This window comes from Podarcis vaucheri, assembly GCF_965113315.1.
Source record: "Podarcis vaucheri genome assembly, chromosome: 14".
Lineage (NCBI taxonomy): Eukaryota > Metazoa > Chordata > Lepidosauria > Squamata > Lacertidae > Podarcis > Podarcis vaucheri.
The window spans coordinates 41,866,744-41,883,745 of NC_138752.1; the positions used below are offsets into that span (position 1 = coordinate 41,866,744).

At 46.0% G+C, this 17,002-nt stretch overlaps 1 protein-coding gene across 1 annotated transcript in view; it reads right to left on the reverse strand.

The window, feature by feature from the left end:
• LOC309519273 (acyl-coenzyme A synthetase ACSM5, mitochondrial-like) overlaps positions 1–17,002 on the reverse strand; it is a 21,052-nt gene continuing 4,050 nt past the window's right edge. Inside the window, exons 3-14 of the mRNA XM_082200105.1 lie at positions 15,550–15,760; positions 13,492–13,699; positions 12,659–12,802; positions 12,052–12,208; positions 8,306–8,385; positions 7,397–7,520; positions 6,834–6,914; positions 3,837–3,938; positions 2,882–3,009; positions 2,690–2,789; positions 1,574–1,693; positions 1–1,352 (exon numbers count right to left, since the gene is read on the reverse strand). Of these exons, the coding sequence (XP_082056231.1) occupies positions 1,266–1,352; positions 1,574–1,693; positions 2,690–2,789; positions 2,882–3,009; positions 3,837–3,938; positions 6,834–6,914; positions 7,397–7,520; positions 8,306–8,385; positions 12,052–12,208; positions 12,659–12,802; positions 13,492–13,699; positions 15,550–15,760 (1,542 nt within the window). The 3' untranslated portion in view covers positions 1–1,265. The remainder of the gene's footprint in view (positions 1,353–1,573; positions 1,694–2,689; positions 2,790–2,881; positions 3,010–3,836; positions 3,939–6,833; positions 6,915–7,396; positions 7,521–8,305; positions 8,386–12,051; positions 12,209–12,658; positions 12,803–13,491; positions 13,700–15,549; positions 15,761–17,002) is intronic.

Sequence of the window (17,002 nt, forward strand, 5' to 3'; positions counted from 1 at the left end):
AACATTTGTAGCATATTTTATATTGACAACAAAAAATATTTTATATTAGCTAATATTGTATAGTAACAACAACAAATAAAAACCATAACATCTGTCAGGCCTTTGGTGTAGATAAGGAACTTGGCACAAAATAGGAGCCTGGCCTCAACTCACCCACTTTCTGCCTTAAAGTCCATATCAGGGAAGGAGAATCTGCAGTCCTCTAAGATATTTTTTGGACTCCAACTCCTGTCATCCCCCTAACCACAGGGCCATGCCAGTGTGGATGGTAGCTCCCATCAGCCCTAAAACTCCATCTGGAAGACCACAGGTTCTCTATCACTGGTCTAGACTGGCTGGCAGCAATCCCGGGGTTTTAGACATGGGCCTGTTCCTAACCCATCAGTGGAGAGAAAGGGAACAGGATGTGACCTGCATGCAAAGCATATCCCCTACCACAGAACTATGGCCCTTCCTATCAAAACTCTTGATGTAATTGTACACAAGGTAACATCAACAGTGTTTTTGGCAATGTTTCATCAACGCAACTGTGCAAATCAGTTATGTAGAGAAAGGAAATCAAATGAAAACTGGATGTTTGTCTCTACTACAACAAGGCTTGGGGATCGTGGCCCACAGATGTTGCTGGACTCCAACTCCCATCACCCCTGACCTGAAAGAGCGTCTCCACTCCCATCGTTTGGCCCAGAAACTGAGATCCAGCTCCAAGGGCCTTCTGGTGGTTCCCTCACTGCAAGAAGTGAAGCTACAGGGAACCAGGCAGATGGCCTTCTCAGTAGTGGCACCCACCCTGTGGAATGTCCTCCCATCAGATGTCAAGGAGATGAGGAGATATAACCTTTGGAAGACCGCAGAAGGTAGCCCTGTATTGGGAAGCCTTTTAATGTGTGGTGTCTTACTATGTTTTTACAGATGTTGGAAGCTGCCCTGAGTGGCTGGGGCAACCCAATCAGACGGGTGGAGTACAAATAATAAAATTTTTGTTGTTGGCTGGAACCAATGGAAGTTGATCATCACCTGAAGAGCTACAGCTTCCCCAATCTCATTAAAAAAAAAAGGAGACAGAATGGTTGAGGGTTCCTGACGCATCATGGTTCCACTTTGGAAAGAAGGGAAACTGCAAGTCCAACATTTCAGGTGAGGGGAGAATCAGATGAGACTTTTAGAAGCAACCTTAAGGGAGAGTACATTTTTTGAGTGAACCTCTTTGCCGACAAACAGCAGTACTGCAGGAAGGTTCTTTGTTTCCAGATGTTCAGCCCAAGCTACACTCTTCCCCATTCTTGGTTCCTTAATACGTTCCTTCGGATTTTCCCTGCTGCCGTCTTGGGCAACTCCCGGACAAACTCAACCTGGGTAGGCAAAAAATGAGAGTGCATCTCAGTTTTTTTGCAGCCTTGGACTAATTCATTACCACAGCAGCTCAGAGTTTGCAAAACAATTTAAAAAACAGTCAATTCCTCTTCACAATAGACACACTGAAATTAATGAGTCTAAATTAGTCATGTTCTCCAATTTCAATGAATCTACAACCCATTTTAATTTCCCTGTTAGGACCTGGGAAGATACTTGCCTTTCTAGGATACTTGTAAGGAGCAGTCACCTTTTTCACGTGATCCTGGAGCTCCTTTTTTAATTTTTCTGGATCATGCGATAAAAAGGCAGAAGACAGGATGACAAAGGCTTTCACCACCTATGGGATGCCAATCATATATGCATTAACGACTCAGAAGAAAAAATAGGCACCAGTGTGACTGGGTGATTGGGATAGGATATTGCTCATTAGCCAAAATAAAATACTGCTGTGTGGAGCGCTCTGTGCTCCTGTTCAGAGATCCAGCTGACCATGCCATTTTCAAGGTAGAAGAAGAAGAAGAAGAAGAAGAGTTTGGATTTGATATCCCGCCTTTCACTCCCCTTCAGGAGTCTCAAAGCGGCTAACATTCCCCTTTCCCTTCCTCCCCCACAACAAACACTCTGTGAGGTGAGTGGGGCTGAGAGACTTCACAGAAGTGTGACTGGCCCAAGGTCACCCAGCAGCTGCATGTGGAGGAGCGGAGACGCGAACCCGGTTTCCCAGATTACGTGACTACCGCTCTTAACCACTACACCACACTGGCTCCTGAATTCCATTCTACTTCCCACTAAGCATGCTCAGTCCTCAAAAGGTTTCCCCCCACTTTGGATTCACCCCTAAATGTTTTGTATGCCTGCAAACCTTGGGGGTTTCTCTGAGCCCCTTGAGTATGAATGTTGCTATTTTAGCAGCAGTCAGATCCTCACTTAAAGAACTAGAAGCACACATAGATTAATCCTTAAATGTTGAGTTAACCATAGGGATGAGTGAGCAGAGAGAGAAGAGGATTTAGGAACTCATGGAAATTGGCGGGATCTCCAGGGGATATTTAGATCCCACTGTGATCCTGGTAATGTCAAAAACTGGGCTTTGGGGATGCAACTGTTTTTTTCACTTTTCGTTTTGCAGCCAAATGAACCGAGGTGAGTTTGCCCACCAAGAACATTTTTATACCTCGCCTGCTCAGGCATGTGTCTGAAATACAGCACCATCTGTACCGCTGCGATGTGTCAAGATTTATTACACTTTCCCCAAGCAAGCGCACTGCATGTGGCTTTCTGCTGCTGAGTATCATGTGTTGCATAATGTGTTGGCTGCCTGAATCTCTGTTACCTCTCCTCTCACGGGATCTGGGCTGCTGACCACAGCCGATTCCACCACAGCTGGGTGCTCTATCAAGGCGCTCTCCACTTCAAATGGGCCGATACGATACCTAAGAGACAGAAGGAAGGGGAGGTCACTCCTGCGCCTTTTGTCGCTTAATAGCACAGGTCAAAGGGGGAAAGCCAACCGAACTGAACCTACCCGGCAGAATTAATCAGATCGTCTGATCTTCCGACAAACCAGAAATAGCCTTCTTCATCTTTAATCCCTCTGTCTCCAGTGACATAAAAATCACCACGCTCGGTGGCTGCGGTTTTCTCAGGGTTATCCTGACAACAACCAAACATCGTTCAATACGTTTTCACCGATGCCTGTTGGTCTGTCCCTTTTGGCATTGGTGCCCCAAGACAAAATAGCAAGGTGATTTGCTTTTGGTTTGATTACTGCCACAAAAAATGCTGACTCCAGATCTCAGTGGGCCCTTGAACGAGAGGCTCTTCCTTCCTCGGCCCTACCTGAGCGGGTCTTCCCTCTTCCTTCTCTTTGCTATCTCTTGTACTGTACTGTCCACCAGAGTCTAAACCAAACCACCACCCAAAGGGAAGAGGGCAAGATGAGCAAAGGATGCTGCTCAAACTCCTTGCTCTCGTCAAGACAGGAGAGGGCAGGTGAAGAAGCAGCAACAGCAAGGCAGAGGAGGAGCAGAGCCAGGAGGACGAAAAGAGTTGTCAGTGGGTCCCATGCTGGGATGTGGGCCTTGCCAGGTGCCTGATAACACCCACCCCTGACAACAGCCAAGTTTGCGGAACTACATGTCTGTGAGCATCAGGAACAAAGGAAACTCCCTTATAATGGGATCAGGTTATCGATCCACCTAGCCTAGTATCGTCTCCACTGATTGGCAGATGCTCTCCAAGGTTTCAGACAGAGATCTCTTCCAGCCTTATCTAGAGACACTGGGGATTGAACCTTAGATTAGCATGCAATTAGATCCATATCCAGCCTTAATACACTGCATTTTGTACTACCACTGGACCCTGTAACATAGCAAAAATCTAGACCCGGAGCTAAATCCAACTGATGTCCTCAGCTTGTTTGCAAAGTGAAGCTGTTCTATCTATCACCACGTTGTTGACATGCTAAAAATAATACTTACTAAGTACCGTGAGAAAAGGCAAAATGGTCGTTTTGGTTTGATTCTGATAGCAATGTCCCCTTCTACCCCCGGAGGCTGAATTTTGCCTTCATCATCCACAATCTGTAGAAGCAAAAGATAAAAAAAATGCTTATATTGTTTCAGCCAACCAGTGTTGATTTAAAAGTCACACACGTATCTCCACGAACAATGGTACACTTTATGGTTTGGCTCGGTTCTCAATGGCTCCCATTAAGAAAGAGATCTCTGCTTGCTCCCAGGGTTCCATTATAGGCCAGTATATCAAGAAATGGGAAATGAATTAGAATATTTAGGTTAGTGATGGTGGGAATACGTTCCCAGTGATTTCCATTAAGTTCTATGGAATACAATTTTAAAACCCATTCCCACCCCCCAAAATCAGAGTTTTGGAAGTAAGGAAAGTGACTGGAAGATACACTGGAAAATGTGGGACTTCCTTGATGCAGTGTTGCCCAACCACCTCACAACAAAGTAGAATGAACACTCAGCAAACATCATTTAACCTCCCTGCAAACTCTGTACAAACAAATCTTTGTAACTGGCTGACTGACCGAACCCAAAGGGTGCTCATCAATGGTTCCTCTTCATCCTGGAGAAGAGTGACTAGTGGGGTGCCACATGGTTCTGTCTTGGGCCCAGTCTTATTCAACATCTTTATCAACGACTTGGATGATGGACTCAAGGGCATCATGATCAAATTTGCAGATGACACCAAACTGGGAGGGGTGGCTAACACCCCAGAGGACAGGATCACACTTCAAAACGACCTTGACAGATTAGAGAACTGGGCCAAAACAAACAAGATGAACTTTAACAGGGAGCAATGTAAAGTATTGCACTTGGGCAAAAAAAATGAGAGGCACAAATACAAGATGGGTGACACCTGGCTTGAGAGCAGTACATGTGAAAAGGATCTAGGAGTCTTGGTTGACCACAAACTTGACATGAGCCAACAGTGTGACGCGGCAGCTAAAAAAAGCCAATGCAATTCTGGGCTGCATCAATAGGAGTATAGCATCTAGATCAAGGGAAGTAATAGTGCCACTGTATTCTGCTCTGGTCAGACCTCTCCTGGAGTACTGCGTCCAGTTCTGGGCACCACAGTTCAAGGAGGACACTGACAAACTGGAACGTGTCCAGAGGAGGGCAACCAAAATGGTCAAAGGCCTGGAAACGATGCCTTATGAGGAACGGCTAAGGGAGCTGGGCATGTTTAGCCTGGAGGTTAAGGGGTGATATGATAGCCATGTTCAAATATATAAAAGGATGTCCCATAGAGGAGGGAGAAAGGTTGCTTTCTGCTGCTCCAGAGAAGCGGACACGGAGCAATGGATCCAAACTACAAGAAAGAAGATTCCACGCATATCTCTGGTATGAGAAGGTGAAAGTCCACAGGGCTTTCTTAAATCATATTTTCAGGGGACCAATATATCAGGTCTGGGAAAGAAATAAGATCCTTCTTGAAAGAAAAACACCATGGTGGATCTCACCGGTAGAGGTCTTAATAATAAAAAAAACCAACATGGAAGGGAAGACAGCTACTTACGAAGATTTGGTAAGAAAATCAGAACAAGGGCTTAAACTTAAACCTTATGAGGAAATAAAGGATCAGTTCACCGGTTGGTTACAATATCATCAGGTGAATGATATGTTAAAGCAAGATAAAAGAAAAATGGGCTTTGAGGACAAGAAATCAAAATTCAATATAGAAATAATAGAAGGTAAAAACAAAACATTGTCTAAATTATATGACATATTACTGGAATGGCATACAAAAGACGAGGAAGTCAAAGAGGCAATGATTAAATGGGCAATTGACTTCGGCTATAACATCGAGTTTGAAAAGTGGTTGAAATTGTGGAATAGAGATATTAAATTTACGGCCTGTACGAGTTTGAGAGAAAATGTTTGGAAAATGCTCTATAGATGGTATCTTACGCCGGCAAAATTAGCTAAAATCTATAGATCAGAAAATAAGACATGCTGGAAATGTGGTGAAGTGGAGGGAGACCTCTACCATATGTGGTGGCAATGCAACAAGGTGAAGGTTTTTTGGGAAGCAATTTATAATGAACTTAAAAAAGTTTTTAAATATACTTTTCCCAAAAGACCTGAGGCCTTTTTGCTGGGAATTATGGGTAAGGAAATAAAAAATGAAGATAAAAAAATATTTCTCTATGCCACCACAGCCGCAAGAATTATGCTGGCACAAAACTGGAAAACAGAAAATATACCTAACGTAAGTGACTGGCAGGTCAAAATGATTAACTATGCCGAGCTAGATAGACTAACAGGCAGAATACGAGACCAAGACGACCAGAAATTTCAAAAAAATTGGAGTAAATTTTGGAAATATATTGGAACGGATATATAGGAGGAACTGGCGGTATTAGAAAAACTTTATCAGCTAATAAGTATAAACTTTAATAAACTAATTACGCAATCCGGGATTTATTTGATACTTACCAAAAGGGTGAAGGGAAGTCAAAGGCTAAGTAGAGCCTAATGCTTATATTATTTTTTTTTGTATGATTGTATGCTTACTTTTTGTATAGCATGAAAATAGGATGAATAATTTATGTTAAAATGTCTATTTTTGTATCTGTTTGTCCTTTTTTTTTCTTTCACAAATTCTGAATAAAAATTTACTTGCAAAAAAAAGAAAGAAAGAAGATTCCACCTAAACATTAGGAAGAACTTCCTGACAGTAAGAGCTGTTTGACAGTGGAATTTGCTGCCAAGGAGTGGGGTGGAGTGTCCTACTTTGGAGGTCTTTAAGCAGAGGCTTGACAACCATATGTCAGGAGTGCTCTGATGGTGTTTCCTGCTTGGCAGGGGGTTGGACTCGATGGCCCTTGTGGTCTCTTCCAACTCTATGATTCTATGATTCTATGAAGTCAAGGGGAGTGCTCAATAAACAGGTTGCCCAGTCTTCAGACAGACACCAGTCTGGTAAGTTTATATTCATCCTTGTACCTGGACATCATACGGTGGAGACGCCACTCCCATGGAGCCCGCTTTGATTTTCATCCCTTTAACATTCGTACAGATGGCTACCTGTAAGAGCAGAGAGAGAGAGAGAGAACAAAGCCAAATAACATTTGGGAGTTTCCACTAGTTTCTGCTTGAGCAGAAAATATTGCCTAGTCTCCAATTGCCCCCAAAATGTCAGTACCGTCATGAAAACCCTTAAGCCATCACGGCTTTTCACTTTGTCATGCAGAGTCCTGAATTCCCAAATGCAAGCCTTTACTCCCCCAGCTGCTTCAAAACAAAGACAGATAGGAAATATAGATAGACAGAGTTTTTTGTCTAGGAGCAAAAGGGCTACAGAAGTGTATGTGGAAACCAGCCTCCTATACAGAGGCAATTTTTGTGTTTCATATTCAGCCCACTGGCATGCGGCCCCTGGAAGTTTTCTCAGAAAAGGCTGGGCTGAAAAGGCCTTCCCCACACCACCCTTGATTTAAAAGTTCTATCAACTGCATTGTGGTGAGTTTGCCAGGTGCACAGCCATGCCAGAATTAAGATAAACATACTGTTTCTGTTTGTCCATAGCCTTCATAGATATCCACCCCTGTGTGGGTTTTCCATCGCTGCAACACCTCTGCATTGAGCGGTTCCCCTCCTGTTACACAATGCTCCAGGCTTGGGAATTTGTAGCTAGATAAGAAATGGCGACAATTAGTAAACCCACAAGTGAGGCTTGCACCCATGGGTGCCTACAATAATTTTTCAGGGCAGGGGTAGCGGGCAGACAAAGTAAAACTGAAAGCGAGGAACAGGCTAATTTTAAAGAGAGAGAGAGAGAATGTTGCCTGTATGTTTTGTCTCAGGTTCTATGCATTTACTCTTTTTTTAAAAAAAATGAAAGGTAGGAACCTAGGGGTTATGATTCATCCAGGGGCAGCAACTGCCCACCCATGCACACCCATGACTGCAACAAAATGTTGCAGCGGGAAGTGTTCCTGCTCACTCAGCCATACTCTCCCCAAAACCTCCATGACTGAAAATGGAAACACAGCACTATCTGGAAAAAAACACTATTTATCCTACAGGAAGTTAATGAACATAGAGAGCTGCCTTATACAGAGCTGCCCCACTGGTCCATCTCACTCAGTATTGTTTTCACTGACTGGCAGCAGTTCTCCAGGGTTTCAGACAGGGGTGTCTCCCAGCCCTACTTGGAGATGCTGGGGATTGGGGCCTTCTGCACGCAAAGCAGATGCTCCACTTCTGAGCTCTGACCCTTCTCCATATACTGGACGGATGCTGCTCTCTTAGACACACATGCATTTTCACACGCATTTCCTAGATCGGGGACGGGGAATCCCATCAGTCCGAGGGCCACAAACCCTCCCGAGGGCAACAATCTGGGGGGCACCCATCAGCTCACACAGGGCATTTCCTCTTGCATTTGCTTTTCCAGTTAGTCCAGTGAAAAGTACCTGGCAAGATCCTGCTGCACCAACATACGGAATCCTGTAGGAGCTGTGCAGAAAGTGGTGATTGGGTATCGGGCAAGAGTCTAGATAGAGACAATCAAGATCATCAAACCTTTTATTGGCATCACGTACAAACACCCATAGCAAATCAATACGGAAGTACCGCCTTCCCAGTGACACAGAACATTTGTCAAATGAAAGAGGCAAAGCAGTCTAACATTACATCTCTAGGTCTCCAGGGAGATCAGACATCTGCAATGTGTTTCAACGACAAAAAAACAGATAAAGATATTTAGCTGCTAACTTGGTGAGCTCCTGATTATTCCCCAGTAATAGAAAATGTAGGACCTCTAACTCTGGTTTCCATTTGGGGATGCAGAGTTGATCTAGGAGCTGCTGGTGGAGAACAGCATATAGTTTACATTTAAGAACCATATGTGTAAGAGTTTCCACCTGATGGTCTTCACATGGGCAAATTCTTTCTCCTTCTACCAGTCCCAAGAACCTTCCCCATAGGAGGTTTGAAGGATTTGAATTAAAACCTGGCCAGCGAAAATGCCCTTCTTTCTTGAGGATTAAGCAAAAATTCAAGATAATTGTGGTTACCGTATTTTTCGCACCATAAGACGCACTTTTTCCCCTCCAAAAATGAAGGGGAAATCGGGGTGCGTCTTATGGGGCGAATGCCTGCAAGCCTCGCGCGCCCGGCAGGAGGTCCCACCGGGTGCGCGAGGCTTGGGGCGGCAGCCTGTCGCCCGAAACACGGGGAGCCCTCGGGAGGGCTCCCCCTGCTTCGGGCGAGTGTCTGCAAGCCTCGCGCACCCGGCAGGAGGTCCCACCGGGTGCGCGAGGCTTGGGGCGGCAGCGGATTGCTTGCACGCACCTAGAAGCTTGGGGCGGGCTGAGCTCAGCACCCCCCAAGCTTCTAGGTGCGCGCGAGCAGTCCGCTGCCGCCCCAAGCCTCGCGGACCCGGTGGGACCTCCTGCCGGGTGCGCGAGGCTTGGGGCGGCAGCGGACTGCTTGCGCGCACCTAGAAGCTTGGGGCGCGCTGAGCTCAGCACGCCCCAAGCTTCTAGGTGCGCGCGAGCAGTCCGCTGCCGCCCCAAGCCTCGCGCACCCGGTGGGACCTCCTGCCGGGTGCGCGAGGCTTGGGGCGGCAGCGGACTGCTTGCGCGCACCTAGAAGCTTGGGGCGCGCTGAGCTCAGCACGCCCCAAGCTCCTGGTGTAGCGCAGCGATCCGCTAACCCTCGGAGAGCCCCGCGGCTTTCCCAAGGCTAGCGGACTGCTTGCCGGCACGCAGAAGCTTGGGGCGCGCTGACCTCAGCTCGCTCCAAGCTTCTGGATTAGTGCAGGGGTCCGCTAGCCCTGGGAGAGGCGCCCGGCTCTCCCACGCTAGCGGAGACCTTGCCGGCACGCAGAAGCTTGGGGCGCGCTGAGCTCCGCACGCCCCAAGCTCCTGGTGTAGCGCAGCGCACCTGGGGGGGAAATAAAATTTTTTTCCTTTATTTCCCCCCAAAAAAATCTAGGTGCGTCTTATGGGCCGGTGCGTCTTATGGGGCGAAAAATACGGTAATTTCATGTGCCCAAGAAAGTTGAAAGTTAAGAGGGGAACATGTTTTCTCTGCTGCTGCTGTTAGTTCCTGGCATTCAATGTCCCACAACCTAGTTTTTATTATAGCCTTGGTAGATGGTGCAGACATTGATCATAAAAATTCCACTGACAGCCCAAGTTGCTGTACCTTATCTATGCAGGCCATAATGCATTTCTTTATAACAAGAGGTAATTCGCATATCCCCTCTGCCCTCAAGGTCTTCAACGCCAAAGTTATAGCTCGATTGCTCTACGGAATTCCAGTCTGGCTGCCAGGGTTTACCCAGCTGGTAGAATGAGTGCAGACAGCTTTCCTTCTTAAGATTTTTGCTGTCCCACGTTGTGTACCCTATGCAGCCTTGTGTCTAGAGGGAGGTCAACACAAGGTAGAGCCCGTAGCCTGGGCGAGATTTCTCACAACAGATAAAGATCCTCTCCTTAGAACAATAAGCTTCAATCACCAACATGTGCACTTTGAATTGGGCCCCGAAGACAAATGTGCAACCAGTTAAGCTGTTTTAAAACAGGATTTATATACATTGGTACCTTGATTTAAGACCATAACCCATTCCGGAAGTCCGGTCTTAAAACAAAGCAGACTTAAAACAAGGCGTGCTTTCCCATAGAAAGTATTTGAAAATGGATTGATCCATTCTAGACAATGAAAAACACCCCCTAAAACAGCAATTTAACAGGAATTTTACTGTGTATCTGAAGAAGTGTGCATGCACACGAAAGCTCATACCAAGAACTAACTTAGTTGGTCTTTAAGGTGCTACTGGAAAGAATTTTTTTTATTTTGACTATGGCAGACCAACACAGCTACCTATCTGTAACAGGAATTTTACTGTAATGAGACCATTGATCCATAAAATGAAGGCAATAATCAATGTAAAGGTAAAGGTACCCCTGTCCGTACGGGCCAGTCGTGACCGACTCTGGGGTTGCGTGCTCATCTCGCTTAAGAGGTCGGGGGCCAGCGCTGTCCGAAGACACTTCCGGGTCACGTGGCCAGCGTGACGAAGCTGCTCTGGCGAGCCAGCACCAGCGTAGCGCACGGAAGCGCCGTTTACCTTCCCGCTATAAAGCGGTACCTATTTATCTACTTGCAGCTTATTTATCTATTTATCTACTTGCGCTTAGGGGTGCTTTTGAACTGCTAGGTGGGCAGGAGCTGGGACCGAACGACAGGAGCTCACCCCATCGCGGGGATTTGAACCGCCGACCATACGATCGGTAAGTCCTAGGCACTGAGGTTTTACCCACAGCGTCCCCCGCGTCCCCCAATAATCAATGTACTGTACTATAAAATAAATACAGTGGTACCTCGGGTTAAGTACTTAATTCATTCCGGAGGTCCGTTCTTAACCTGAAACTGTTCTTAACCTGAAGCACCACTTTAGCTAATGGGGCCTCCTGCTGCCACCGCGCCGCCGAAGCACAATTTCGGTTCTTATCCTGAAGCAAAGTTCTTAACCTGAAGCACTATTTCTGGGTTAGCGGAGTCTGTAACCTGAAGCGTATGTAACCTGAGGTACCACTGTATGATGGGGGGGGGGGGAAATAACATGATGGTAGTCATTGTTTGGATGGGAGGCTTTTATCCATTTCTACAGTCACACAACCAACCAGTAGCTGAACTGGGTTCCACACAGTCACAAAAACAAGTCACAGAAACGAAGTCACAAGCCACAGTCACAGGTCAGTCCCATAAAATGAAGTCACAGTCAAAAACCCGAAAAAGCCACACAAACCAAAACACAAAAAATAGCAAAAACAAAACCTCCAAATATCACTGTGTTCCGTGGGTGCTCAGGACTCAACAGCTGGCAGACTCAACAGGAAGCCTCTGATTAGCAGCGAGGGACTCAATTAACAAATGAAATACCCTCAATGGGAACCAGACAATGGAAAGCAACCCCTAAAACAGCAGCAGGGCCCGACTTATATATAAAAAATGACTCAACCCGGAAAACTCATTTCCGGGTTGCAATTGGACTTAGTCCAAAACGGATTTATAATAGACTGGAATTTAGTCAAGGTACCACTGTACAAGCTCCAAGCAGAACCACAATCAGTAAGTCGGTTGCTGCATTTAGGGTCAACTGAAGTTTCTGAACCATCATCGAGGGCACTGCAATGCCCTGCACGCTTACGTTCAGTACGATGGCGGGTTCGAATTGCGGCAGGTGATGTACAAAGACGCACGACCCATTGAGCCACGGACCGAAAACACCACTCCAGGTTGTCTTAATCCATCCTGGGTCCGACGTATTCCAGAATATAGCCAAAGGAGACAAATCCATGCAGCGCCTATGTATGTGGGAAAGGAGCAGAAGATGGGGAACCAGTTGCTGACTCAGGGTGTCAGGATTCTGGGAAGCAGGTTACAGAATGACTCAGCAAAAGTGCTGCAAATCAGGCTGAAGGAGGCAGAAAGTGAGTCGGCTAAAAAGTGCAAAGTCCACACAGGTGGTGAACTGTAGAGCAGCGAGCCCCGACAATGGAAAACTGCCACTAAGCATTACAAAACACTCCATTTAATAATGTTGAGAAGATACCAATGTAGATCCTTCAAAAGTAAGCCAAATCGTATTCTTCCTCCATCCCTACTGACCAGGGGAAGGGCTTAGAATATAGCTCAGTAGCCCCATCCTATTCCCCACACCTGTCGTTAGAGGATCCCCAAAGAAAGGCCCAATCCAGAATGCCATGACTCATCCATTCCCCGCTTTTGCTACCATAGCACTTTTTAAGCTTTACCTGGCGGCAGTTATCAATCCAATGCCGTGGCAGCAGTGGGAATGTTCCACCATTTTGGGAGCTCCCGTGGTTCCGCTTGTAAAGTAAATGGCCATTGTGTCCTCGCTCTTGGTCTTTGCGCAGTCGTGATCGGCAGGCGCTGATCTTAAAAAGCAATCACATCGCATGGCATTGACAGGCAACACTTTCCCCTTCCACAGCAGCCACACACATCATGAGCAGAACATAGCAGCTGGAATCCTGCACCCATTTGGTAACCCTTGGCAGAAATCCAATGGGTCATTGGCCACATTCACACCATAGGTTGAAAGAACTATGGTACTACTTTCAAATTATTATTTATTATTATTATTATTAAATTTATATACCACCTTTATCTTCCAAGGATCTCAAGGTGGTGTATGTGGTTCTCCTCCTCTCCATTTCATCCTCACAACAACCTGTGAGGTAGGTTATGCTAAGAGACGGTGACTGGCCCAAGGTCACCCTCTTCATGGCTGAATGGGGATTCGAACCCTGCTCTCCCAGTGGCTCAATGCCTCACAAACTTGGCAGGAGGAGAGCTCTGCTGCCAGCTCCTCTCTGCCTCTAGGGGCCAGGGAGACTGGTGGCAGAAAAGGCACGCCGCCCCTTGGGGGATGCTGCCTGATGCAGCTGCCTCACCCAGTCTGATGGGCGGTCCAACTCTGCTATTAAGTATAAATCAAAAGTGAAAACAGATCCCATGTTGCAGCTTGGGAAGTCAGACCTGGATATTAATCCGGACCAGCTGAAGACCACCGATCTAAATAATATCTCTACTGCTATCGATTCATGTCTGTTGCAATGCTTACTGGATGAGATCCCTGAAGTTCAGCCAGCCATCTCTGCTGATGTCGGACACAAGAAGCTTGGTTTTCAGAAACTTGCATTCAGACAGGACCGAGTCCACTGCGGGGGCCAAGGCGTCGCTGACCACGATGCATTTGGCTTTGGAAGCCTGGAGCCTGTAGGAGATGTCTTTGGCAGTTAACTGGGGCGTCCCTGGGATGAAAACAACACCTAGAAAAGAAGCAGAGAATGTCGTGAGCAGGAACCCCAAAAAGTCTCTGTGTTTGAGAAGGCTGCACACACAGTGGTGTCTCATTCTAATGTGGTGTAGTGGTTAGAGCAGCTATGGAGAACTTTGAGTCTTCAGATGTTCTGTCAGCCCCAAGCAGTATAGTCAATGTCCAGGACTGGTGGGAGTTGTTGTTTTATACATTTATATTTTATTAAATTTCAAAAATTTAATATACACTCCAATACACAATGAATTTTTCTTTTGTTTTACTGACTTCCCATTCTGTTTTCCATGGTGTTTTTTTTAATTATTTCTCCCCTATGCTACACTTTATCTCCTCTCTCTTATATCATAACAATACAATAATCTTTAATTCCTTCTGTTCCACATACAGTGGTACCTCGGGTTAAGTACTTAATTCATTCCGGAGGTCCGTACTTAACCTGAAACTGTTCTTAACCTGAAGCACCACTTTAGCTAATGGGGCCTCCTGCTGTTGCCGCGCCGCCAGAGCACGATTTCTGTTCTCATCCTGAAGCAAAGTTCTTAACTTGAAACACTATTTCTGGGTTAGCGGAGTCTGTAACCTGAAGTGTATGTAACCCGAGGTACCACTGTAGTTCAAATCCTGATCATGAATTTATCATACTATAATATTTATTTCAATAATCCAAAAGAGGCTTCCACTCTTCCACAAAACAATCATCACTGGGTTCTCTTATTTTAGCTGTTAGGGGCTGATGGGAGTTGTAGTTCAGGGACACCTGAGGACCCAAAGGTTCCCCATTCCTGGGCTAGACTGTTGGACTACCTCTGGAGAAACTAAGGTAAAAATTCCCAGTAAGCTGTCAGACTTGCTGGACGACTCATTGGGCCAGTCACTATCTCTGAGGCTATCCTTCCTCACGTGTGGAGAAAATGGCGGGAGAACAATTTTTGGAGTCCCGACATTCCTAGGAGGAAGAGGGGCAACTTAGACCCTGCAAAGCAGGTATAGGGGTCCATTTTCAGCCAAAGGGTCACATTCCTGTCTGAGGGACATCTGACATTGGTGGGTGTGGCCAAGGGCTTAAGTGGGAAGAGCAAAACCTGCAAACTCCACACATTCTCACACCCTTCTAGATCCTCTTTCCAGACAAGCAAGAGGCATCATGGGAGTTCAAGGACACATCCAGGGGTGTGGCCAGGGAGAATTCCTAGGGCCAGATAGAGAGGCTCAGAGGGCCATATTTGCCTCCCAAGCCTGAGGTTTCCCACCTCTGCAGTGAATAAAAAATAAAATATTTATCCGTTCTAAAAAATGCAGATATCTGAAGCTAGCCAGGAAATGAAAGAAGGGAGCACATGGGTTTCATCGCTTCTGCAGCTCCTTCTCCCTCCCACACAGTAATTTATTTTAAAACTGAAATCTTGATTTTGGTAATGCTTTTGACCAGGCATCCCCAAACTCGGTCCTCCAGCTGTTTTGGGACTACAATTCCCATCATCCCTGACCACTGGTCCTGTTAGCTAAGGATGATGGGAGTTGTAGTTCCAAGACAGCTGGAGGGCTGAGTTTGGAGATGCCTGCTTTTGACAATGTTCCCCATGGTATTTTTTGAAGGAAGCTGGTAAAATGTGGGGTTGAACGAATGTAAATTGTTAGGTGGATCTGTAGCTGGTTGTCTGACTAAATCCCTGCAATGCATGCCCTTTCCTCCCAATTTTTCTGCAAATTGTGTTGCTGCTTTTTTTTGTCAAGCTGTCAGTGGAGAATATTTGCCTGCTGCTAAATCTTCTCACTGGGGAAGACAGCACTTTTTCTGGGGAGGGGGGGGGCCCTCTTTTCTTTCCCAAAATCTTGACTGACCTGTCCGGATACAAGCCACATTCATCAGCCACCATTCGGGAAGCTTTGGAAGAACCACCATGACCCTGTCGCCCATCTGCAAGCCGCAGGGATCGGCCAGCATGTTGGCAGCTTTCCGGGATAAGACTCCCAGCTCCTCAAAGCTCCACTTCACCTCTTTGCTCTGGTCATCCACCCACCAGAAGGCTGGGTTTGGAGGCCTCTTTCCATCCTAGCAGAGAAGACATTATTAACAACCTAATCCACAGAGCCATTTTATGTGTATGAATCATATAGAAGTGTGGTCAGTTGTGGCCGATGGAGGACCTTGGGTGAGAGATAGGGAAATGTCTGGTCTCTCGGACTTGGAGGAGAAAGGAAATATCCCAGGTCAGCGCTGGGAGGAGCAGGAGCTACTGTTCTCTGTGAGCGGTAAGGGCCGAGAATTACTTTTAAGAGAGGACTCCATATTTTACTTATTTGATTTGTATTTTCTGTAGTTGTAATCTTACTGTATTATGGGGCATTCTTCATTTAAAATATTTTTTTTAAATAGGCAAAGAAAAAGGAAAGCAGTGGTGTGTGTGTCTGTATGTATGTGATACCTAGTGCCAGGATCTTGCTTCTGCGCTGCTGTTTCCAAAGTATTTTTTACTAATTTTCAAGGATGTACAACAAAATATAACTAGACAGCTAAAGACAAGCAATGGACATCAGCAGGCATCAACACCCCTGGCAATCTTGCCAGCAGTCAAGTAAGTATTAATTTATTATTATTAATAATAATGATGATGATGATGATGTAATCATCAACATTATTATTACAGTAAATCATTTATTACTCTCCCTTGACCCAAAGGTCCTAGGATGGGTTATAGCATTAAAAGCAAAATTTAAAACCACTTCATGTCCTTCATGTCAGGTAGCTGAAAAAAGCAACCATTTTTCTCTATTCCTGTCAGCGCCATTACTTTGCGGGTTATTTCCTCAGCTGCAGCCTACCTCCATATATTTTTATGTCGCAGGCCTACATCATAGGAATGCAAGATGCCTTAGAAAGAGCCAGTCCATTGGTACATCTATTCTGGTTTTCTCTACACTGATCAGCAGGAGCTGTCCAGGTTTTCAGGCAGGGGACCCTCCTAGCCCTAACTGGAGATGCCGGGAATCAGACGCAGGACTTTCTGTGTGAAGAGGTACTATCACTGAGCTAGAGCCCTTCCCTTAAGTGGCCTTCTCCCACCTATGTTTGAGAGAAGGAACACAGGAAGCCGCCTCAGGCCGAGTCAAACCACTGGTCCATCTGCCTCAATACTGCACTGCAGTGACTGTCAGAAGCTCTCCAGGGATTCAGATGGAGGTCTCTCTGAACCTGAGGCCTTCTGCATGCAACGCTTAATCACTGAGCTACAGCTGAAGTCAGCAGAGGGAACAAATGGCGATTAAAGGCAAGGTGCTTCAACCAGTGTTGAAG